We start from the raw sequence: 23,108 nt of genomic DNA, 5'->3' as shown, positions 1-23,108 counted from the left end.
GGGGGGGGTAGTCATCAACGTTATCTTTGTATCGCGTTGGTGAAGGGTGTCACCTAGCCAGTATATAATTCCTAGCGTGCTCAATCGAGCATGCCCTGGCTCTTCAGAAGCCCCAGTGTTTCTAGGATTCTTACGGCGGCATCGTGCACTGAGAATTGGAGGGCCTTACACTAAATAAGGAAGTATTCTATCGTTTCTGTCTCACGTGCAGCAACAGCAAATGTCACCTGCGGTGTCAAAACACTTGCCGGTAGCACTTCACTTTGTCCGCTGTGGCCTCGAAAGGTTTTAGACACCAGCGCCAATTAATCATCTAGCGGCTGGATTCGGCAGTGTTGGGCGGCATGGATGGATGCAGCAGCAGAAGCAGCACTTGGTGCTGAAAGCTACGCTCAGCCGTAGCCTCTATTTTTTTCAACAAAGGATGGCCAGACTCTGGAGGACTATTCTGTGGCTCAGCGCATGCTCAGAGGTTCGGCTACGCCGGCGGCGCTGCTAGCGGTACTACATGCGTATTTGTACGTATCGCGCCAATCGCGCCAAGAGGTTGCTTTTCTGTTGGAGCATCGTGATTCTCGCCATGCTGTCTTGTGCTGAAGCCCGACAACTATAAGAGAACATTTTTAAAAGGCGATGGCTGAAGCGGCGCAACGCCTGCCGAAGGGTGGGGAAACATTTTGCTGTGTTGTGGACTGTCACAACAGTAACGTGAACACCAAAGGCCGAGTGCCGCCCGTGAGATTCTACCGTTTCCCGGGGAAGTATTTCGAGTGCAAGCGGCGGAAGAACTGGATCGCTGCCATTCGCAGAGTCAAGTGAGTTTTCCTCCACTGGGCCATGTCTCAGCAAGATTCCTAGCTTGCTCGCATGAAAGTTGCAGCTCTGAGCGATTTGTTTCAGTGTAAGCGTGTCATTGCATGTACAGCTGGCAGGAGCGGCGAGTTTTCGCTTTAATGCAGTGCAGGACTGAACAGCTACTAGCATGTATGAGTATAAAATGTTGGGGGGCTAGTTGGTGCATTTCAACAGAAAAAAAAAACGCGCAAAAAAGACAACACACTATCCAATATCCAACACACGACCAGTCTTCCTTGCTGTGTGTTGTCTGATTTGGCGCTGCAGTTTTTTCTGTTTGCATGCATATGTGTGTCTTGCGCTGGCGAAGTCATTTTTCCCGACCCTACCCACCGCGCGTCATGGAGTTATTTGCGACTTGTAGGATCCCTGTTATATATGCCCAGCCCATTTCTTTCTTGCAGCATTACATTCCATCATTTTACCTTGTTCATTCGGAACTCTTAAATTTCTTAATGCCGTCGTACGGATTCAGTTGAACATAGATTTTTCGCAGTACTAAAATTGGCGGTCGTCAGCAATCAGGGTATCAGAAACGGAAGCGTCCTTGCAAAAACTTCAAACTTGAGACTGATAAGTGAGTGACTATATGATGTATGACTTTCAGTTCAGAATTTGGCTCACGTTAGTTCTGACGGCATTCTTTGTTTCGTTTTTGATTTGGCACAGCCCTGATGGCACACCATGGTTTCCTACAGCAGACTCGCGAATTTGCAGCATGCATTTCATAGGCAACCGCAAAAGCAACATGACTGACCACCCGGCCTTTGTTCCGACGATTTTTCCACCTGTCTGCAATAATAAAGCGCCAGACCCAGAAAAAGTGCAAAGGTATGACTGCCAGTGGAGTATAGTCAATTCTTGCTCTCAACACATTGAGTAAAATTGTGCTATCATTAGAAAGCTCTGGCATAATATCAGAAATGGTAGCCTGCAAGTTTTGGCATTGCGTAGCAATTGAAACTGGAGTGCATTGGCGGATTTGTGCTCACTACCTCCTGAACACAATATTTCACATGTTTTGTGGTTGTCTAATGCAAGATAGGCAGTAAGGCACTGCACATATATTTGTTATGTTGTGACCACAAATATGAACCACATGTAAGAAATAACTGGAGAATAGGAATGGGGTGGGGTGCATTGGCACGCACTCACAAGTCTTGCATAGCAGCTTCGCACTATCTCTCAAGAGAAAAGCATGTGTCGCTTGTACTCATATACTTGAAGGCTAATGAAAAGCTTGAGATTAAAGTTCAGGACAGTGCCGCAAGCCATAGAAAGCAAAATAGAAGGTGTATTGTGAAGTGACTGGAAAGGAGCAGCATGTATGTTAGCAGAAATGAAAAAAAAAAAATAGAACGTGCTGGCTGACTTTGATGATGATGTCTAATGCAGGTGGCAGAAGCGCACGATTCAGGCAGCTTCATCGACACTGGATAGTGCAGGGGATCAGCATTTGCCTCAAACCACTGCAGAACCAGCTCTGACAGTACTGCCACTAGACACTCCAAGTGGTGCGGAATTGACCAAGGAGCAGGAGCAACAAACGAATGGCAATGACAGTTCTGTGGGAGCAAAACTGGCAGGCACTTACACTTGTAGATTTCTGTCCCACCCTGCAGTGCATCAGTCTTCCATAAAAAAGGCCCAGAAAAGAAGAACCATTTATTCTTCAAAGGTACGAACGTATAAACACTTGGAAACATTTTTTTATGAAACACTATACGAGGAGTATTTTTCCGAAGTAAGCTAGATCCACCTTGACAGAAACCGGGAAAAACGGGGAAGAATTTTTATCTGAAGCAACACAGTGGAAGCTGTTATGTAAAATGCTTAAAAATGGTAGTTTTGAGAGTTTTTCAAAGGAAAGGTCTATGGGCGACCTCGCAATTTTAGATAAAGGTCACTTAAACTTTGGTGTCTGGATTTGGCTTATTAAAAAAAATAAAACTCCTCAGATGTTGTGTGCATGCTGCACTCTTTATAGCCTCAGTTTTATGATATTTTTCAATACACTTAAATGTATTCAATGCAAGTGCAATTAGTCGTCTTCTTTGTTCTCACTCTTCAAGGCATGCCAGACAAGGTGCTCAACTGTTGGGAAACTCAGCTTTCTCCTGTCGATGACAAATGGTGCTGAAGCTTCTACTCAAGTCACTCACGTGCAGCAGGCTGATCAGGTTGAACATTAAGCTTTTAATCCTTGCCATTTTGTTTGTGGTGTGTTTCAGTTATTTATATACATAATGAACTGCTCTGCAGTAGTCATAGTGCAATAGGAACGGACATTTTTGTCCCTACAACACTGCTACTTCCAAGTAACTTTCGTTGAGAATATTGCTTTTGTTTAGTGAGTGTATAATGCTGATATTCATTCAATCCCCTAAAGGTCACTGTGACGAATGAAAGTTGAAGAACGAGTGAAGCTTTGAAGAGCGTCAACTGATTCATGAGCATGCAGAACTGCTAGAAGACCTGCGTAGAGGTACAGTGCCATTGTTGAGCCTCTTGTTGAACTTGCTGCTTGCTTCAGTGTGTTGAAGCACTGATGTGATGTGTTCGGACAAGTTATGCTTATTCTCAACTTTGTCTTCGGACTACATTCTTCAGTGCCCTGGTCACCATATTTGGCGGGAGTGCGTTAACAGTATCAAACATATTCAAGAGGACATGGCATCTTACGTGTGTTGCTGCAAGTATGGACCTTTATGCCATCAAGAGAAATCATCAAGCTGTCCTTTCAACCTGCATTTAAAGAGAATTTCTCAGGCTCTATGATTACAATAAAGTGCGCTGAAATCAATTTGGTACTAAACCCAAACTTCCAGCATTTGTGGTGCTCCATCTAAAAGTGGGGCTAGACTGTGAAGTAACTCGTAAGAGTTATTACTGGTGGGATGTTAGCTTCTGTGCTTAAGGTATATAGAGAGGGCATCAAACAGATTTTTGTTTGCACAATATTGTTGGTTTTTGGAGCCCATCAAAACAAATGATCTTGTGCTACATTACAGAGTCCGAGCATTGGGCCAGATTTAGAGAGAAATAATACAGCTGTGCTTATGCCCCATTGAATTAAGAGCCGGCTATAGCTGTCTGAAAAGGATATGTGGCAAGGACATGTACCACTATTGTCAGAATGGAGTGACTTAAAACACCTAAGCTCTGGTGTTACTGAATGGCTGGATTCTGCAGATTGTACTTATAATTGGAAAATAAATTGTGTGTGGAGCTTCCTTCAGTGCTTTGTTTCGCTTGGAACGTGCATAAACTTGCAGCTTAACGAGGATATGGGTTCATGCATGAACATAGTACTTCCAGTTTGTTTTGGTCTGTTGGTTTAGTCACAATACAGCAAGGCATAGATGTACATGTATACATAACACTTGCCTAGACAGCAGCTGCATGTCTTACACGGAGAAGTACAGAGGAAATTTTTTGTGCCTGCTGCTGGATTAAGGTGCACGGTGCTCATGTCCCGAATTATGATTACATGCATGTCACTCTCAATATTCATGTGCAGTGTGCAACTGGACATTTAAATGGCGTGCTTGCACGTATCTAGAGCCATACCCAGTCATAGCATATGCCATGCCTAGTTATTCTAGTAGTAGCGTAGCTGCCTGGGCAATAATGCTATGACTAGTATACTTAAGAAGTGAACAGATTGATGGATGCAATGTACACTAGAATGCTGACCTTAACCATGAGGGCTGGTCACAAAAGTATGACGTGAAGTATCACAAACTTAAAGGGGCCTCAGAAAAAGGTTGCTTAGGTTGACTCAACTGAAATTGCAGTGCTCATTTAATCTAAATGGAAGTCCTGACAACCTAAAGATACAGTGAAGCATGAATACATAGTATATGTGAAGTTCAATGAAACATGTATTTTTTAGTAAATGTACACCAGAGGCATGGTCCATTTTTTGCGCATGACGCAACCATGCTTTGTGTTTCTTGTTGTTCCCAGATGTAAAGCGAGATTGAATGAAGAAGCGATTTAGCATATTTTGCCAGAAGTGAAACTGTGTTCAAGTTACAAAACGTGAAATAATTAGCCAAAAGAATGCAGGAGTGAAGAACCTAAAGTAAAACTGTTCCATTTTTGAGATAACTTCTCCAAGAAAACATTTCTAGGCAAACATACAATTGCAGATCGATTTGGCAAAAATGTTTAGAGGAAAGATCTCTGCAAATCAAGTACTCGCATTGAGACTGGAATTTAGAAAACTGGTGTGTCTCTTCGGTGGGGCTATGTATTCAGGTACTGAATACAAAAAATATGTTGAATTCTGTCTTTGCAGTTTATGGAAAGCCAAACACAGAAAACTTCCATAAAGACGGTCACCTTCCCAATCATAATCAGTCCATGAGGGCTACATCAAACTTTGGTTTGCGAAAGTGTACACAGCTTGCATTTCAGTGAAAATAAATTGTGGACAACAGCTGCTTCATCCTTGTAATCCACGTCCTCTTGAGGTGCACCTTTTGTCCTGATGCCTGTAAAGAGTAAAGTGCAGTAGTTGTGAATGTTAAATCTTTGTTTTAATCTGAGCTTAACTGAAAGCAGAAAAAAAAAAATGGGGCATGTCAGTGACTACATATGGCATCATTTCCTTTTTAACAAGGTTTTGTTCAGTTAAATACCGACCATCGTTTCAGAACTCGTGTGTGACTTCAAGGGGGTCCTCTTCAGCCCTTTTTAGCATCATCACTTTTCTTTGTGAGATCCACACGAACTCAAGGTTCTCCTGCCACCTAGATGATATATATTACAATTTTCAGTCTCTCAGAACATAGTGGTAGTTGCACAGGCTCCCAGCTGCATTTGTTACAATACTTCTATGTACCATGCGTTGTAGTTTTCCTCACCCAGGGTAAGTACAGGCAGGCCAGAAACTTTGCCTTGAGTAACTGCACTCTTTCTGTTCTTGTTCTCAGCGCTCAATTTATATTTAAAATTTTTAGGCGTGATGTTCCACGATATCCAAGCAATGGTAAACTGGCCTCACAATTGGTGCCAGCACACCTTCCAGTACCTTGGAAATGCTTTCGAAGCTTTCTCGATGATGTTACTTGGTATATTTTTGCAAATATGTTAATTAGCTCTTAGATGTGGGAGCTTCAGTACATTTTGCAGTGTGCCATCACTTTGGGGAAACTTTATGTTGGTGATTATTTCAAATCAAGTCACCTTGGTTTCGGATCTTCTGTTAAAATGAGGTAAATGTAGTGACATTAGAATGAGTATTTCATATATTGCGAGTGAATGTTGAGAGCTTGCCATGAGCTGAATGCTTGCTCACGTAAACTATTGGTATGCAACTGTACTGAAGTTGTCTCTGCTTGAGAAACATCCCTGAGAAGCATGACATGAATGTGGTTATACAAGAGCAGAAAATCGACAATGCTCTCTACTGCAAACACTTGCAACAATATGCTGACATCATCGTGATGGCTGCATGCTGCACATGCTTGGTTTGTGACTCGCCTCAATATTCAGGCTGCCTTGTTAAGTTATTTAACTTAGAAAGATGTGGTTGTAGGCCAGTTGGTAGGACACTGTGAGGAGCAAAACAGGACGGGATGGAGCACCCTCTGTCCTGTCATGTGCTTTTGCTCCTCACTGTTAAGGAATAATTTGGTTTCTAAGACATTCCGCTTTAGGTACAAACAATGCTGTAGCATGCTTACATTGCTCCTGAATTCCAAGCTTTCTGCTACCTTTTGCGATGGCACACAAAGAACTGGTGCTTCGGAGGCTACTACCATGAAATCTCCAATTAAGTGAAAGTCTGGTTCGCAAATTTCTGTCACTGCAGCAATTTTGTGAATACATCACTCTGTGATAATGGTAATAACATAAAAAAATCTTCTGTAAAAGTGTATGCGACGAAAATTTTATACACGGATAACCTCCTTGAGATATCCAAATGAATTCTGCGAATGTGGCATACATGGTGATTACCATCTAACCAACCGTGGTCCGTCAGGCGCGCTGTAAATCTGCATTGGGTCGGCTTTAAATAAGTGACGATCGTACCCGCAACGACACATGCCCCTCGAAAAGTCAATTCATGTACTTACATCGACGACGAAAATAAAGCAAGCCTCTCGTCGGCCTAGCGCTCGCAGCGCCGCTCCAGGACTGCGTTCTTTCGACGTCGTGACGATGCCGATTGAAGCAAAAATTCCGCACTAACAGTTCAAAGCGCCAACTTTGTTAACGTCATTCACACAAGATGGCAGCACGGTACCGTTAGATTGATAGATTTATCCGGCAGTTGCGCAGCGAGAACGGAGGTAAAATGATAACAAGATACACCAGCGAGCTGCAGCAAGTGGGGTCAGCAGGTGGTGATGTGTTGCGGCTGCGGGCGTGCGGCGGCTTGCGCACACTCCCCTTTCTGTCAGCCGCAGTGCGCTCGCACGAATTCTGTCGCACGTCATGGGTGACGAGTCGAATCGAAGTTTCAAAGTCGTTTTGACCCTCCAGCGCGAAGGGAACAACCACAGTGACGTCCATTACAAGGTGAGCCCGCCGACGAAACTTTGCGAGCACCGCGATCGCGTAGCGCGATAGCGAGGTGAGTGGCCGTGGGAGCGACTCGCAAACCGAAAGCACTGGTTGTTTGCGCAGGCCAGGTTGGTCGAGTGCACGTAAGTGCATATCGCAGGGTTTTGCAAGCTAAAGCGCGGAGATCGCCGTGGTTTTTTGCATGGAACACATGCTGGTGTATTTGCGCTTTTGGAATCAGCGCCTTTCGGGAACTTGATTATATAGCTTCAGCCGCCGCGATGTCTAGGAGGCGGCAATCGGTCGAACTGCGGATATCTAGCGGGGCACGCGTTCGAGCTGCTGCTTTATCGATTTTTGCGCGGCGTATTGTTGATTCCTCGCCCGCCAGTTGCGCGTTCAGGTGCGAGTGATTCATTGCGGGCTTCGTTGAAGTTGCCTGCACTCCTTTGAGGCAGAGGCAAAAGAATTAAGAAACGATTTGTACGTACGATACATGAATTTGACAGCAGGTCGTTCGCGATACTTGACCGGCATACTTGGCCGTGATGTTTTGCCGATAATTTTTTTTTTGTCTGTTGCTGTTTTTAGACGTACGGTCTGGGAATGCGCCCAACTGCGCGCTGTGTTACTCGACACCAAGGTCCAGCAGTTGATCGCATTTGAGCTGAGCTCGCGTGCAGCAACCGCTCTTGCAGGCATACGTGCTGCTTTGCACGTGCTAGCTTGTAACTCAGTGAATCACCTCTACTGCGGCAGGTAGAGGTGATTCACTGAGTTATACCTGGGCGTTGATTGTTTGAGAGCGGAAATTTATCGAACCGAGGGTTCTTCATATGTCATACGTCTCATATTGTAATTTCAAATTGTTTCCTTATTGTTAGTGCGAATTTTGGGGAAATGGTTCAGGCTTTAATTTTTTATTCATAGTTCATTTCAGTACGTGACAAGTAAACACACATGTTGTGCTCTTTCTTCAACAGGTGGATGGAACCCGGTTTGGATCGGAGAGCACTATCAAACTGAATGTCGAAACAGCCTACACCTTAACGCTCTGCTTTAGACCGGCGCAAACTTTGGAGTGAGTGTGGAGTTTGTTTTGTCTGCAACTGTACCACTTTTGAATGCTCATGAGACACATACACACATGGTGCTGTATTTGCAACCTGCTTGGGCATAATCTCGGTTTTGAGCTACCTGCTTAAATTTGGATAGGAAATTTTGATATGGTTTGATAGTTTACGTCCAGCATTTTTATTAGTCTTTCGCTGCTTGTCCAGCACATACAACTGTTTTCTCAAAGTGAGATAACATGTGTGCAGTTGTTTTATAGATGTTTTTAGATCAACAGGATTTTATGGTATGAACGACTAAGAACCGTTTTCTTCGAGTGAGATCGTGGGTGGAATTTACTATTAGACGCGTGAAGTTGCTTTACAGTGAAATATCAAGCAGCCATGCGAGTAGATTGTAACTTGAATTAGTAGACTACATAATTAATGCTTTTGGCAGAACATGTGCTTACTTTTGATTGTCTGTAGCAGCTAGCTGAAAAGTGCAAATGTTTGCAGGCTTAAATGTATGTATACATGCATTAAAAACAGCGTGGCTATGTGGACAATGACAGAATTAAGACTCAAGCACTGACTGTGAACTGAATTCTCATTACATTAGATTGAGTCTTGTGGGACTCTTCTGAATGTCATTTCTTTTCTTGTATGTTCTTTTCTTCATTTTTTTCTCTTCCTTATTATTTTAGTTCCTTTGTTTTTTATCCTCTTTGGTATCCGAGCTCATTAGTTGAACCTACTTTTTTTTTTCTCAGATTGAGAAACAAAAGAATGCAAGTTTACAGCTAGACAGTTCATTTGACAGAAAGTTTCTGTCTAATCTGATCTACCTTTCAGTAGCACTGTTTTTTTGTTACAGCGTTTTACCAGCTAGCCCAACTTTGTATGTATCTTACTGTGCACATGCATTGTTGGGTGTAATTAAAATTCTTCAGTTATTATTCACAGAAAGAAACACAACTTGAGTCCTGACAATGTGCTTGGCTACAGTTGTGGTATATGTGACTTATTGGTGTGTCTGAGTATGTTTTCAGTTGTTTGTTGAGACTTCAGCCGTCATTGCAAATTGCCTCTCGGCATGCGCATTGTTGTGGGCTATTAGGGAGCTCTTTTATGACTTTGTAATGAAAAAAATTGTGTGCATAAATTGGTCGTTTATTTTTTTAGCACAGAATTTTACAAGTACTTTTTTGATGCATAGACCTAACAGCAATTTTATGCTTTAGCAAATGGCTTAGTAACTTTCTGTGAAGAACACAGGAAAAAAAAATGGAAGACTAACAGAATGTTTCACTTAGAGTCAATAAAATTCTTTGAAAAAGACTAAAGTTTGTATACATATTTAGGAAAGGAAAATGCCCGCCAATAAGAGAGACAGAAAACACCCTTATTCCTCACTAATATGGAGTTGCCAAGCCCAGCCAGTGAATTGAAATTCTCCCGGTGATAAGAAGACTACTAAAGGGAGCTTTCTTCACTGAAAAAAAAAAAAAAAAGGTTTTCAGTTTGTCACTCAGCCTTTGGACTTCTTATCGCACGAGGAATTTTATTTAATTGGCTGTGATTAAGTGTCTCTTTTTATTGAGGGGCAAGGATGGAATTTCATTTAATTGGCTGTGATTAAGTGTCTCTTTTTATTGAGGGGCAAGGATGGGTGCAGCTGGCAAAGAACAGGGTTAATTTGAGAGACATGGGAGAGGCCTTTGCCTTGGAGTGGGCGTTGTCAGGCTGATGATGATGAAATATGGCTTTCTGCTTTAGTATTAGTGGGCGATTTTCTCTTTCTGTAGGCGTGTATAAACTTGCGTCTTTCGAAATAAATTTTTGTGGTAATTGCAGCGAATTGTCTTACTTTCTTTGCCCTGTGCCTTTGTTCTTGGGCTGCTAAATGAGCCCACTGACTAGCAGTCGTGTTAAAATGGCAGTGTTCTTTTGCTCCTCTACGCTTCTCACTCTGGTCAGAAAAGTCCACTTGTACGTTGTTGAAGCATTTTGGGCGCCTCAGGCAGGTTGCACACAACACACTATTCAAGATGAATTCATATAAGCTGAAATTAATGACGATGCTTTCTGTATATATTCAGATGTGTTCTAGTTTGAATGAATTTTTTTTAAATTTTTAGCTGGGACATGATGTAGAGGACTGAAGGCCAAAAGTTGTGGACGTTTTAATCGATTTATTTCCCACTTTCCATAAATGGATGCGGCAAGTTCAGAGGTCGGTTAGTGGTTGTCTTAGAAGTTGAAGAGAACCTGACGTGAATCGTTTTAACATGATGATTGATATAGACACCTTGGATTATGTATATCATAATGAAAACGGTGCAGTTGTATATGGGAGTGTAATGAAAAGGTGATGCATTTATTTGTATGTTTATTACTGAACCTAACTGTCATAATAATTGATTGCATTGATTGGCATATGAAGGGAAAGAATTTTCGCAGGGGAGGACATCATGACTACTGGGTAAGGTATATTAATTTGTTCAGTGAAGAGCAGTAAATTTCGTTCATGAACCTTTTTGACTGACATGCAAGAAGGCTGAATTTTGAAGCATAATCCCACAAGACTTTCATGTTGAAGCACTAAAGCCTGTTGTTATATTCAGCAGGCGTTTTACGTAAACTGTTATGTGCACTACGCATGTTATTTTGGATGATGCTTATTCTTTTTTTCTGTTGCTATTTAAAACTGTACCCAGGAATGTATCGCTTATGGGGTCGCGCTACTCTCCCAAGGAGAAGTCGCGGGACCACTCCTCTTCAACTTACTGCGTTACATGGTCAAGCCTTGGGGTAAGCGTCACAAAGAACGGTAAGCGGGACAAAATCCCGCTTGCACTACAGGTGAGTCACGGTTTTGCCTAGCTTGCATTGAGTCACATGTTCCTTGTTGAGCGTGTCTTGCATACAGTCAACAAAAGATATGGAACAGGAGAAAAGCAAACGGCATGTACTGTTGAATAGTTATAGGTAATAATATTCTATAGGCATGCATTGCATCAGTTTACTTAGTTTATGCCTATGCATAAACAAGCACTGCAAATGAGATTGCATAAAGCTTTATAGATAATAAAAAAAACTAGCACGATTTGCCTCTGTAACCTGTGTACCAAAGTACTTTCAGAAAATAAGGTGTGTGAGAAATTCAGCTCTAAAGTTATAGAAATAAATCGGAAAGAGGAATTCAGCTCTAAAATTATACAGATAACTCTGAAAGAGAAATTCAGCTCTTAAATTATACAAATGAGTCTGAAAGCAGTGTTCTAAATTAGATGGTTAAATTAGGAAAAAAAAAAGCAGCTCTAGTTATACAAGATTATGGATGTTTTTGTTGATTTCTATGTTCCCCGAGTGTAATGTTCATGAAACAACTGGCTGTCTGTTCTCAAGTTCAAGAGCTGAAAAATGAATTGACTCTGATGTCAGAGATCGGCTTTATGTTTACTTAGGTGAAACATCATCTGGTGAGGGGCAGTTATGGCAAACCTCAGTGAAAACTTGCTAAAGTAGGCAGAATTAAAACAAAGCCAATTTTAATTTTTTTTTTTGGTGACTCCTTGTTTATCCTTACAGTGTTTCAAGAGTGTAACAAAAACTAAGGCTATTTTTAGTGGTAAGATAAGAACTTCATGTCCAGGAGGAACGTACTACGAAAGATGTATGAAAGGAATTGTTTGTATCATATGCTCCTGCTGTCATGTGGCCAGTTCTGTGTATGTGTTGTAGGGTTCAAGCAGGAAGGACATTTCGCTGGTCTCTTGTTTCATGTGAGCAATAATAATAAAAACAATAATAAAACACTCAAGTACTCAATGTAGGAACTGCTTGAACCCTAGTAGCTGTTTAAGTGACCAAGTGCTTTGCATTATATAGGAATAAATATGGCTCGCATTTTCTTTGACAATTTTTTTCTGTTATTGAGAAATTTAATTCTCTGCATTATATCATAAATATGGCATGAAGTAGAAATTTCCTAGTGAGTGCTGCCATGAAATATATATACTAATTTACTTTGTGTGTCGCTCTTTAAAGCTGCGATTGTACTTGAAACTAGCACTCTTGATGCTAATTATGAGCAATTTAGTTTGCAGATATCTAAGAAACAATTTGGTCTGCTTTGCCGTGAAGTCGCATGCCTTGCCTTTTTTGTTTTAACTTTCTGAGTGGTCTAGCATTGCACTGCGACCAGCTAGTCTTGTGGCAGTGCTTTCACGATGCGATGGCAGCTTTAGTTACAGCGGCCCTTGTTCTAGGCCTCGCATCAGAGGTCACTGTATTTTCAAGAAAGCTACTTTGCTTTCCTCTACAGCAAGTAGCTTAAAGGGAAGCTGAAACGGCTTTCAAATTGCATGAAACACTGTGGTTGGGAAGAAGGGACTTTGAAAATCATGTGTGTAAATTTTTTCTCGATTCTGTTTGCAAAATGAGCCGCAATCGCTTGTTAAAAACCCACTGCCGACACGCCCTCTTCGCTTCCGGAAGCGCCGAAAGGGGGGACAAAACTGGCGGAAGTGACGCCATTCACGGGTAGTCTGCCAGCCGTCCTGCTTTGCTTGCTGCTTTTTGGCCCGCGCTTTGGTGAACAACGGATCCATAATTTGCAAAATGCAGTTCTCAAGCCAGCTGAAGCAACGCGCTACGCAGCAACACAGTCGGTGCTGGCCAGAGATCCCCGTAGATGACGTCACGACGATCCCGGCCATTCGCGGCGTTCGCTCGGCGCCCTGAGACGCTGGTGCCCGTTTTCTTCCAAAAACAGCTTTTTGCCTTTATTTCCATCCTTTTTGAATGCGATATTCTTTTTCAGTGGACTAAAAACTATAAAATGCCGCATGGAACTCAATTTTTACGAAAAGTGCTTCAGCTTCCCTTTAATGAATGAAGGCTACTCCACTGCCAGTGGGTTGGTGGAAGTTGATAGCTTCTTTTCTCAATTTCACCTGTTGCATTTCTAGATACTCGACCTTGGCGAGCTCATGTTCAACTTGCAAGTCAAATTTTACAAGGAGAAGGACAAGGAGCATGCCACCTGGGGCAACGCACTCCACCAAATTGACCTCGACTGTGAAGTGAGTCGGTCATCAGGAAGCCTAGTGGTCAACAAAGAAAGCTTTCGGTAGTCATCCACAAAAGAGCCAAAAGTTCTGTGAAGAAGCTTGGCTGAGAGGCCTCGTAGCAGCCCAATGCTGGCGTTGATGCCAGCTTAGATCGGTGTTGGGCGACCGGTTATGTGCCGTGGGCACATGTCATGGATACGTGCCTCTGAGGTATGCATTCACTGATTTACTCATTGCCTGGTGTTAAAGCACTGCACTTAGCCTAGAGTTCTTAGTGCAGGGTACAAGTTTTGGTTTCAATCTAGATTTTAAAGAGCGGTGTGGTTTATAAACATGAAAAATGGTGATGTTGCCCCAACTACCATGGGTTGTCCTAAGCTCCTGGGCTTTTTAAAAGCTTCAGTAGTTCTATTTCAAGTGATAGTGAAGAAGCAGCTGCCGAAAGATTCTATAACCCATTCCAACTGTCCGACATAGTTGGAATGTTACTAACATTCCAGGCGTTGGAAGCACTCAGCCGCTGATGTGAACTTTTATTTTGATGTACGCATGCGGGAAACTAGTCTGGCACCCTCTATATGTTGAATCTTTCCTTTTTATTATAATTTACAGCCATGACACCTTATCTGTAGCCTTGTTTGTTTATTGAGGAAGCATTAAATGTGTATTTGGTCCTCTTCATATCGCATTAGCTTCATGTGCAAACAGCAGTAAGTTGTATTTGCTAGATTACATATTACGACACCTCTGCAGCTGTGTGCTTTGTGTGCCTTGAGATTTTTCAGTTGTCTGTGAACACAAGATTTCTGTAACAAATTTTTATTGGTGGCGGTTTTTCCTGTGACATTGTTAAAACTCAGCTTCTGGTGTTGGCGGATCCAGTTTCATGTGACTGCAGCTGCTTCTGACGATGTCTGAAATTTGGATTCCAGATACTGCAGTTTTTCTCACAGGTCTGCTGAGTGGTCATTTCAGAGCCAGCTTTTTTTTTTTTCTACAACTTGTCTGACTCATTTACCACTGCCTTTGCTACGTTATGTCCATAGACGCTTGTTTGGTTGGTAACGTGTTCTTTCCTGCTCTTCTGTTACTCTTTTGAAGGACAACTCTGGAGGCTTTTTTTGGTGCACATATTTTACCGAAACTTTTACTAAGGCTCTCCTTAAATCTCCTGATCTTTTACTCCTATTTTCGGGGCCAGATAAAAAGTCTGGTTCAGGCTAGTTGGTCAATGGTCGTATTGACTACATGACTCGAAACACAAGGGGACAGGAGACAGGTGCCAGTCCGTCCCATTCCTGTTTCCAGACCGTGTGTGTTTTGCACCGGACGGTCAGTATGATTTTGCAGTCACAGAATCTTTTGTTTCAGTACAAATAGATTTGAAAGTTTCCCTTTTTTCACCTCATTTGGGGCAATTCCTCTGAGAAGTCCTGCGTTTGTGACTTTACAGGCTATCCACCCATTGATACTCACTATATGCTTGCAGAGGAAAAATAAGTCGAGCTTGTTTTCAGTAATTTAAGATGTTTTAAGCATGGGGTTATCGCTTATGTCACCAATTTAGCCATTCAACGTGTGCACAGCAGTTTTGCCAATACTTTTTTGATGTCATCTATGGGTCATTTGTGCCGCCATCTGCTGGTTGGGACCTGGTCTCAGTTTTTGTTCTCGTGTTCCTAGCGGTTTTATAAGTGTTTTTTCCCGGTGCATAATTTGAAAAGTGGTTTGTTGCAACTAAATGAGGTCTAGGTCTGAGAAGTATAAATCAAAATGTCCAGAGATGCCCAAGGTTGCCAACTGGATGAATTCACACGCTATTTCATTGATGCTGGTTATGTGCGGTAGACGATACTTTTAGCACAGGACGTTAGGTCTACCATCCATAGGTTTTAGGAGTGTCCAGTTGATCGCAATTACCAACATTACTGTTATGATGCTGGTAATGCCTTACTAATAGTCGACAAGCTCGATTGTTGAGGTACGCACCCCTTTTTCTAGCTTTTGAGACGAAAGGTCACAGTAGCTAGTCAGCGAGTGCCTTGACTGACATCAGGGCTAGTATAATATTATTGCAAATTTGAAACAAGTTTTATTTCATTTTTGTATTTTCTGCCCTTTGCCACTGGCTGAAGAGTGTGAAGCACAAAAATGTAATATATAATTTGTGCAGAATCATATTGTACTGACCCAGCTGCACTACTCTTGTCTGCACTGCCGTGGCGTTTGGAACGGGTGAACATGTCTTAGATGGCGAACTCAAGTTTTCTCATCATCCCTTGACTTGCCGAAGGCTGGCTAAGCAAGGTTGTTAGTTTTGGTGGCTGGCTTAGTCAGACGGGGTCAGAAGTTTTCGGTGTGGATATTGGTGCTGTTGCCAATTTGTTTGTGTCACAAATGCTTGTGTTGCAGGTTTTGAAACAAAACCTAATCGCCTGCAAGCCCTGTTCGAGCTATTGCTTTTTTCACGTTATCCAGGCATGATCTGCAACGTGAGTGGGATGCTAGCAGCTTTGATTCCATCATAGTTTTCTTATTTATTACACGGATGATCTTGATGGATTAGATGACAGGTTGGATTTGGGGCAGATCATTGATTGTTGTTACTCTGTTGACTCGTTTGAGATGAAACCTGGGGGCTATGCTTGTGGTTTCATGTAGGTCATTAAATACTCCCAGCTGCAACCCACGTAAGATTTTAGCTACGAGACAGTGGCATGTTTTGCGTTTTTTTGTGGTTAAAACATAGTTGTAATTCGCCCATGTTTTCTTAGTATAGCTATGATGCTTGTGCCTGTTATATGAGCATAAAAGTTCGTTGTACCACCTTTGCTGTTAGTGTATTGTGTAGCATAAATGTTTTTCTGCAGGTTTTCACCTCCTCTTAAGACAATTTTCTTTCTGTGTTGGCTCACTTTAACCCTTTCAGACAAAGTGGCGTGCATAGCACACTCGTAGCTTTTTCTTCGAGTGCTACGTCAAACAAGCAATCTCTCTTTCAAATGAATTCAACACTGTTATCATAACCGAAATGTTTTCTTTTTCATGATAGCTAGCAAGTGCAGTAGATAGTATTTCTTTGAACAGTGAGCTTGGTAGCAGCACCTGCATCAACATAGTCATGCAGTACGATTTTGTCACACCATTTCATTTTAAGTTTCCTCGTATTCTCTGCTGCTATGAAAAAAAAAATAGAAGTGATTGAAACAGGATAAATGTTCAGGATGACTGCATGATCCTTTTAGTTTCTATTTTCTTCATCACGAGAATGTTACAATTTCGCAGCCATCTTGGAGCTTTTTACTCACTTGTGTACATTATTTGTACAAAGTTAACAATGGGTGTGTCGTTTTAAAAATAAATAAGCCAGTCGGCTTTCATTAGGCCTGCATAAAGTATTTAAGCAGCAAAGCAAATTTTTTTGTAGAAATGGTGGGCAGCATCTGAAAGGGTTAATGAGATGCAGGAACTGATTTTTTATCCACGCTCACCTTAATTTAGAAACGCCAGTCAACATGACCTGGAGAACTCCTGCTTAGCTGTTCGTGTGTAGGTTTTTAGCCTGGAGTTTGGACACCCTTCCGTCTTGCTGTTTTCTTTTTATTTTTTTTTTGCGATCTGAAAGTGCCAAATTGATTCTTACAGCTCTAAATGCTGTGGCTGCTTCGTTCATAATTAAATTTAGTTTCTGTTCATGTTTTCTTAAAAAAAATCCTCTGAGAGTCCACGTACATAGCTCAGTATTCCTCTTGCCTGGCTTCTCCTGCAGACAATTGTTTAATTGATTTTAATACACACTATTGTTTTTCATTACCTGGTTGTTAGGAAGCATCCCTTGCCCATATAATGTTGTACCTGCATAAGTTTTCTATGCGCTCCGTGTTTGTTATTTGTGTTTTTATTGTTTGTTTTTCATTGGTAGAAAACTGTACCAAATGTGGGAGTGTGCCATTCACTTCTTTTGTAGCTTGATTCAACTGCCATGTAATATTGTGAGTTTTATGTAAGGTGTATTCTGGAGAACTTGACAGGCCCTCTAATGACGATGCGATATTAATAATTGTGCTGTGTGGGTTACTATACGCATGTGTGTGTTGTTTGTAATAATTTACTGTGTAAGTGGAGATTCATCTCAGCTTATGCACTCATCGTCAGTAATGACTCTGTCTGCAGCTTGACTGTGGTTGGATTATCAGCTACTATTCAAATAGCATCGCAGCTATGGCAGTGACATGCCATCAATGTGTGGTCATGAACAGCTTGTTGGTAAAAAAAGGGTGCATTGCAGCGACAGACTCCTTGTTCAATGATTGGCAGTGAATGAGAAACCCTATCCATGTAGGCTGATTGCATGAAACAGCAATAATGCTTCAATTTTATTGATGCAGCATTCAATGCAAAGAACCTAGTTCATTAGCTGTGCATCACGCGGCGTTAACTCACAGTGGGAGCAATTTCTCCTTTTAGCACGTGGCATCTTTAACATAACTTTACTCAGTGAATTGTATGGTGCTATTTGTAGTGGAAGGCACAGCTCACGAGGAGTTTTTGACAGTTCCGTAGTAAATCTCAGTGTGTTCAGTGGTGCACATTGCAGTGTTTGTTATTTAATTACTCATTTCTTGGTCTGGTTCAATTCACTGCATGGAAGGCTCTACATGCTCTACCAGACTTCTATATGTTCAACCAAACCAAACCATGAAAACTGCTGGGTAGCCCTGGAACAGTAAAGGATTTTCGTTATACGCATTGCTAAGTGATCAACATCTGTTTTAAAGACTGTTATTAAACCAAACATAATGCTCGCTGTTGTACTTCTTGCTTAGTTGAGCTCAAACTTAATTATTACCGTGCCGTTTAGTTTACACCTGTAGTTACTTATATATTGGTGCTAGTTTAAAATGTCTATTGAAGATGCTTAAAATTGTTGGTGGTGTTCTGCTAGAGATCACTTATTCGGCTTCAGCAGTGGCACTGCTTTTCTGTTCTTTTGTCAAGATATTGTTTGCTGTGGCCAAGCAGGCATATACTAATTAGGGGCCTCTACAAAAATTTGGGCATTATTCTTTTGTGAGTTCTGTCATATTTTAGGCCAGCAATAGCACTCCATTAACTGCAAGCAATAGCACCTCATTAACTGTTAATATTTTATACATTGATCTCACATTTGTGTTGACATTCTGAGTGTGTCCAAATCTGATTTCTGTCCTTTTTTTCCCATCCTTAAGCAGCTTCTAAATAAACCTGCAATAGCGTGTCCACAAAAAAGAAGTCCTTTTACCTGCTCCTGGGACTGAATTTTTTTACATGGAACATAGCAATGTACTGACAGTATTTGATAATCTGTCATCACCCTGACAGATAGTAAGGCTACTTTTTATTCCTTACAAGTCCTACAGCCACAGTTATGTGCTTGCAGCAGGCTCTAATTCAGCGAGCTTAGCTCTTCCTGTTTACGTGGAGAAGTGTTGGTGTTATCTGTGATAGAGATAACTGAGAAATCATATTGCTGTCATCCTTGGGTCAGCCATTTTGACGTGTAGCGCTAATTGTCCATGTCCTATCGTGTACACGTGCTGTCAAAGGCAGCTGCAGTTTTCAGAGCTAGCGTTGCTATAAGAGTTTCTCTTATACACCTTTTGCAAGCAGCTATGATTGAACATTGTTGTAGCGTGATAATACATACATGCGTACATAGGCATGCATAATGTGCTAGTGGTGCTCGTGCCAGTGTCTGATTTGGACTTGTCCATGTTTACTGATGTACCTGTCAGTTGTGTAACCAGCTGCTTGTGAAGCACAGGTTTTGTAGGTTAGCTGTTATGAGAGGCTTTTCTTTTATGAAATAGGGACACCAAGTTCTCAGGTCCTAGTTCTTACTGATAATGGTGTACAGAGTCTCAGGAACGATAGAACTGGAGAAGATAAAGCTCAATTGAATTTTAGTAATACACAAAAGGAGGAAAAGTCACATTTGCTCACTGAACAGTGGCGCATTCGCTGCTTCATTGTCTCCATTGGCGCGCATAGATTGTGGCTGTTCAAAAGTTTGCAGCAAATATGGCACATTCTAGTAAGCATACTTCACTAGTGGAAGATGCCACTGCTTGTGGAAATCTGAAATTCTTGGCAGAGAAAAGTGCTATGCAATAGTATCTAAAGCATAGTGGAGCATATTTTCTCCATTATGTCATTCCTAATGTCTTGAACACCATTATGAGCACAAGAAAACCAATTTTACCTGAAAACTTGGTATGCCTATATACAAGGCGCATCCTATATTCATTTACTGCCAGGTGCATGAACCGTTGTGCTAATATAATGTGAATATCCGTTTGCTTCTTTGCTGAAATTCAGAGCGAAAGCACTTGGGAGACAAACTTGCTGATTAGCATGAGCAGACAAGGAGGTAATGTTATGTAAGCTAGGCCATACTGATGGAAATGCCATCTAGTGGCTTGGCAGAGAAGCAGCTTCCAGAGGTGCATCATATTGTTAGAAAGGTGGTGAAGCAAACCAGCAGGTGCCTTTTATAGCATCTGCACATGCCTACAAACAATAACTTGCTTTTTAGTGATAACTGGCAGCATGGAACAAATCACCTGTGTACAGGCACAGTTGTCATTCCAGCCACCAGATGTCCCATCATGCAACTGGCTCCAAGCTTGTAGAAGCATTTATTGAGCTATCGTGCTGTGCTTGACAGTTTTTTTTTTTCATAAACATTTCTGGTCTAAGCCTTGAGGTTGGTGGCAAGCGTATCTGCTGAATATAGTTTTAACGGGATCTCTCCTGTTCCATTGCATCTTGAGATGTGGCTTATGACATTGTAGTTTAGTTGTTTAGATTTCTTAAGTGAAACCATTTAGCCCTTTGTTTCCCAGCGTTCATATGGTATGTGGCTTCCTGTCAAGGTGCCTAAAAATGAGGTGCAAAATATTTAATTTGCTTTGCACCTTTTAAATCCCAACATCAAGGTAGAGCCAAATGTTACCATTCCAGTATTTGGCAACATTAAGAAAGGCAGGCATTTTTTTCTGGCCAGTGCGTTCAGTGCTCACTGTCAAGGAAGGCCAGAGTAGCTGATAGCTAATGATAATGTCTAAGGAATAGTCCATCCGTGCATCGAACAAGAAAATGCGTATGCATTCATAAGCTCTGATCTTTGTTAGTCTTCAAGGTTCATCACATAGAGTGCTGAGAAAGCACGCAGTTTGCCACGTACTGTGCTGTGTGAGGCGTGTAATTATATTCCAGAGAACTCAAGATGTGTGAACTCCATGTGAAAATTCAATATTCATCTTTCCAGTTCCAGTACCTGCTGTTGTTTTTTTGGCAGTTACCAGAATTACACTTGCCTACTAGAAATTGTTTCATGCGGCAGTTCAAGGATTGGATTTTAGTTTCAGAGTTGTGCACTTCTAGTTTTGCCATATATACACCATTCTAATTGTCATGGTTGCTGTGTATGCATATATCTAAGTGTTTTCTTGGATTGTGTGTATTTCATTGTATTTGTGGTGCTCTAATATGCGAGGCACATCAATGGGCCATATCTTGTGTGCTGCATAAAGGTCAGTGTTCCATATGTATTACCGTGGATATGTTCAATGTTGTTGCCGTGTGTTTATGCTTTTACATTGGATTTGCTGTTTGTGGTTAACGTCTTTTGTGGTTAGCCATAGTCTTATTGACACGAATACTGTCTGCATGAGTTCAACAGCTTTCTGTGAAAAATGGCACTTTGCAGTTTTGCAGTGATTTTCAAACTGCCCATACTCTGGCCATTTGGTTCAGAATTCTTGAACAGGTCAAGATAACTTCTACATTTGGAATCTAATTCTCTCTTGAGTGAGAGAGCATCGTGTGTGTACTTTTTCAGGGCTTTGCTTTCTTTTTAGGGGACAGCTTGATTCTTGAGTTCACTGCCTTTCTCCTGGTGAGGCAAGCTCTTCTTGTGTACAAGTCTATTGGGCATTTATACAGTTTTAATTCCTTGCCCACCATTACTGTTATGTTCATATATGCAGTAGTAAGAGTTGCTATGATGGATGAGAACATTAATTTTATTCATTTAGTGCCAAATGATTTTGCTATTTTGACAAAATCTTCACGTAATTTGTATTTTGGTTCCACACTTTTGGTATCCAGTCTACTCGTTAGAATGTTTTTGTTATCTGTGAAACAATAGTATATATATAGAGAGAGAAAGCAATTGGGAATTATTTACATATGCCATATTCTTGCTTTTTTCAAAGGTACTTGAAAGCATTAAGTGCCCCAAGGGGGTAGAAATGAACACTCAGCTTGTGAGTTCTGTGGAGAAAGTGATAAAACAGAAATGTGGAAAAAGAAGTGATGTTGCTGTTGACTATGCAATACCATATCAGAATATTTGTATGAAGTTTTAGACTTGTGTATGATAAAAGAAAAGTAAATCTTTATTGATCTACAGCCTGTTGTATGTCTTTTCATGTGTTTGGCACTGATCTGAGCCGATATGAACGAAGTATCTTGGAATTATTATAGGCTTAGGTTGGGTGCCATAGTTCCCATAATTACTTCCATGATTGAAACCTTCTCCGTCTCAGTGTGTTTCCTTGAAACACACGTAGCTAATAGGTTTTTAATTTAAAATGTTCTGGTAGAGTCATCAGACCTTTAACTATGTACATTTTTTCTTGGAACTGCAGGGATACCATCGCTAATTATGGAAAATTGTGCAAGATTCTAGAGCACGCCCTATATTTCTTAAGGAGTACCTCGCACTGAGCAGTCCTGGTTTTGATTATGGAAAATTGGGTGCAGGTTAATCATCACAGTGAGCTGATAAAATGTGTGCGGGGATAGCTCCTTTGATCACGTGGTAGCAGAATGCAGTGCTGTCATACTGTGTGGTGCCCTGTAGTCTCCAAACTCCGGAATTGCATTTTCATCTAGCCTGAAACTTGACGTTGCTTTCGGGAACATTTGCAGTTCGGCTCCAGGGAATTGGGTTTCGAGCTGTATAAAATGTTATCGACATGAAGTTTGACAGCTATTTTGCATTTTATCTCCAAGCAAGCTCAAATGCAGACGGCAGAAACTGCGAAATGACCACATGATGAATTCCGTCATAGTATATACGTGAGGAAATGCCAGGATGTCACGACCTTTGTGTGTTGCTTTCAAGCACCAAACTGTGAATATATGCTGCTTTCGATGCTCATTAGAATTGACTTTTTGGAAACCGAAGGTGCTGCAGTGCATAGAAACTTCTGCTTATTGGTAGGTTGCGCGTTCTGACCCATGGCATGCTCACAAGCTCGTGACTAGGCAGCCATATGGCACTCGTGGAAACATATGCGGCGGTTTGCATCCATTTTTACTGATGGTTTTCTGCCGAAGAAAACGTGTCATAGAGCTGCATTGAATAAGTAATATAAAATGTCTTGGCTTTGTATACACACTCACAAAAAAGCTTAGAATCGGCAAGCGCTATGTAAGCGGATTGTCGAGAAACGGGGCACACAACCACTGTTTTGTCATTTGCTGACATAGTTTTGCATTTCGTGTGTGTTTCCCTTGTGCGCACTGCACTCCACGGGCCTGATATTTTTGTTACTTC

The 23,108-nt window shown here is 41.5% G+C and overlaps 2 protein-coding genes and 1 long non-coding RNA gene across 5 annotated transcripts; 2 read left to right on the top strand and 1 right to left on the bottom strand.

Annotated features, from left to right (window-relative positions):
• Positions 1 to 7: 7 nt before the first annotated feature.
• Positions 8 to 4,088, top strand: LOC144104112 (uncharacterized). 3 transcript variants are annotated; one of them, XM_077636925.1, is made up of 7 exons: positions 8 to 815; positions 1,525 to 1,686; positions 2,251 to 2,533; positions 2,928 to 3,035; positions 3,245 to 3,340; positions 3,466 to 3,551; positions 3,867 to 4,088. In XM_077636925.1, the coding sequence occupies exons 1-5, from the start codon at positions 634 to 636 to the stop codon at positions 3,266 to 3,268; spliced, it is 759 nt and encodes a 252-aa protein (XP_077493051.1). In that variant the 5' UTR covers positions 8 to 633; the 3' UTR covers positions 3,269 to 3,340; positions 3,466 to 3,551; positions 3,867 to 4,088. The 3 variants fall into 3 exon arrangements, with proteins under 3 accessions (XP_077493051.1, XP_077493050.1, XP_077493052.1); XM_077636924.1 differs by having other exon boundaries at positions 3,466 to 4,088; XM_077636926.1 differs by lacking the exon at positions 1,525 to 1,686 and having other exon boundaries at positions 3,466 to 4,088.
• Positions 4,089 to 4,203: 115 nt separating this feature from the next.
• LOC144104114 (uncharacterized) lies at positions 4,204 to 7,033 on the bottom strand. Its single transcript, XR_013308439.1, has 3 exons — positions 6,942 to 7,033; positions 6,549 to 6,631; positions 4,204 to 5,354 (listed from the first exon to the last, which is right to left on the bottom strand). It is a non-coding gene; the product is annotated as an uncharacterized LOC144104114 (long non-coding RNA).
• Positions 7,034 to 7,081: 48 nt separating this feature from the next.
• On the top strand, positions 7,082 to 21,955 carry LOC144104113 (CB1 cannabinoid receptor-interacting protein 1-like). Its single transcript, XM_077636927.1, has 4 exons — positions 7,082 to 7,386; positions 8,355 to 8,452; positions 11,144 to 11,288; positions 13,400 to 21,955. Exons 1-4 carry the CDS (start codon positions 7,303 to 7,305, stop codon positions 13,562 to 13,564), a joined length of 492 nt encoding a protein of 163 aa, XP_077493053.1. The 5' UTR covers positions 7,082 to 7,302; the 3' UTR covers positions 13,565 to 21,955.
• Positions 21,956 to 23,108: the final 1,153 nt, after the last annotated feature.

This window comes from Amblyomma americanum, chromosome 9 (assembly GCF_052857255.1).
Source record: "Amblyomma americanum isolate KBUSLIRL-KWMA chromosome 9, ASM5285725v1, whole genome shotgun sequence".
In the NCBI taxonomy this organism is placed as follows: Eukaryota; Metazoa; Arthropoda; class Arachnida; order Ixodida; family Ixodidae; genus Amblyomma; species Amblyomma americanum.
The sequence above is the reverse complement of the archived record's forward strand: the minus strand, read 5'-3'. Positions and strand labels throughout refer to the sequence as shown.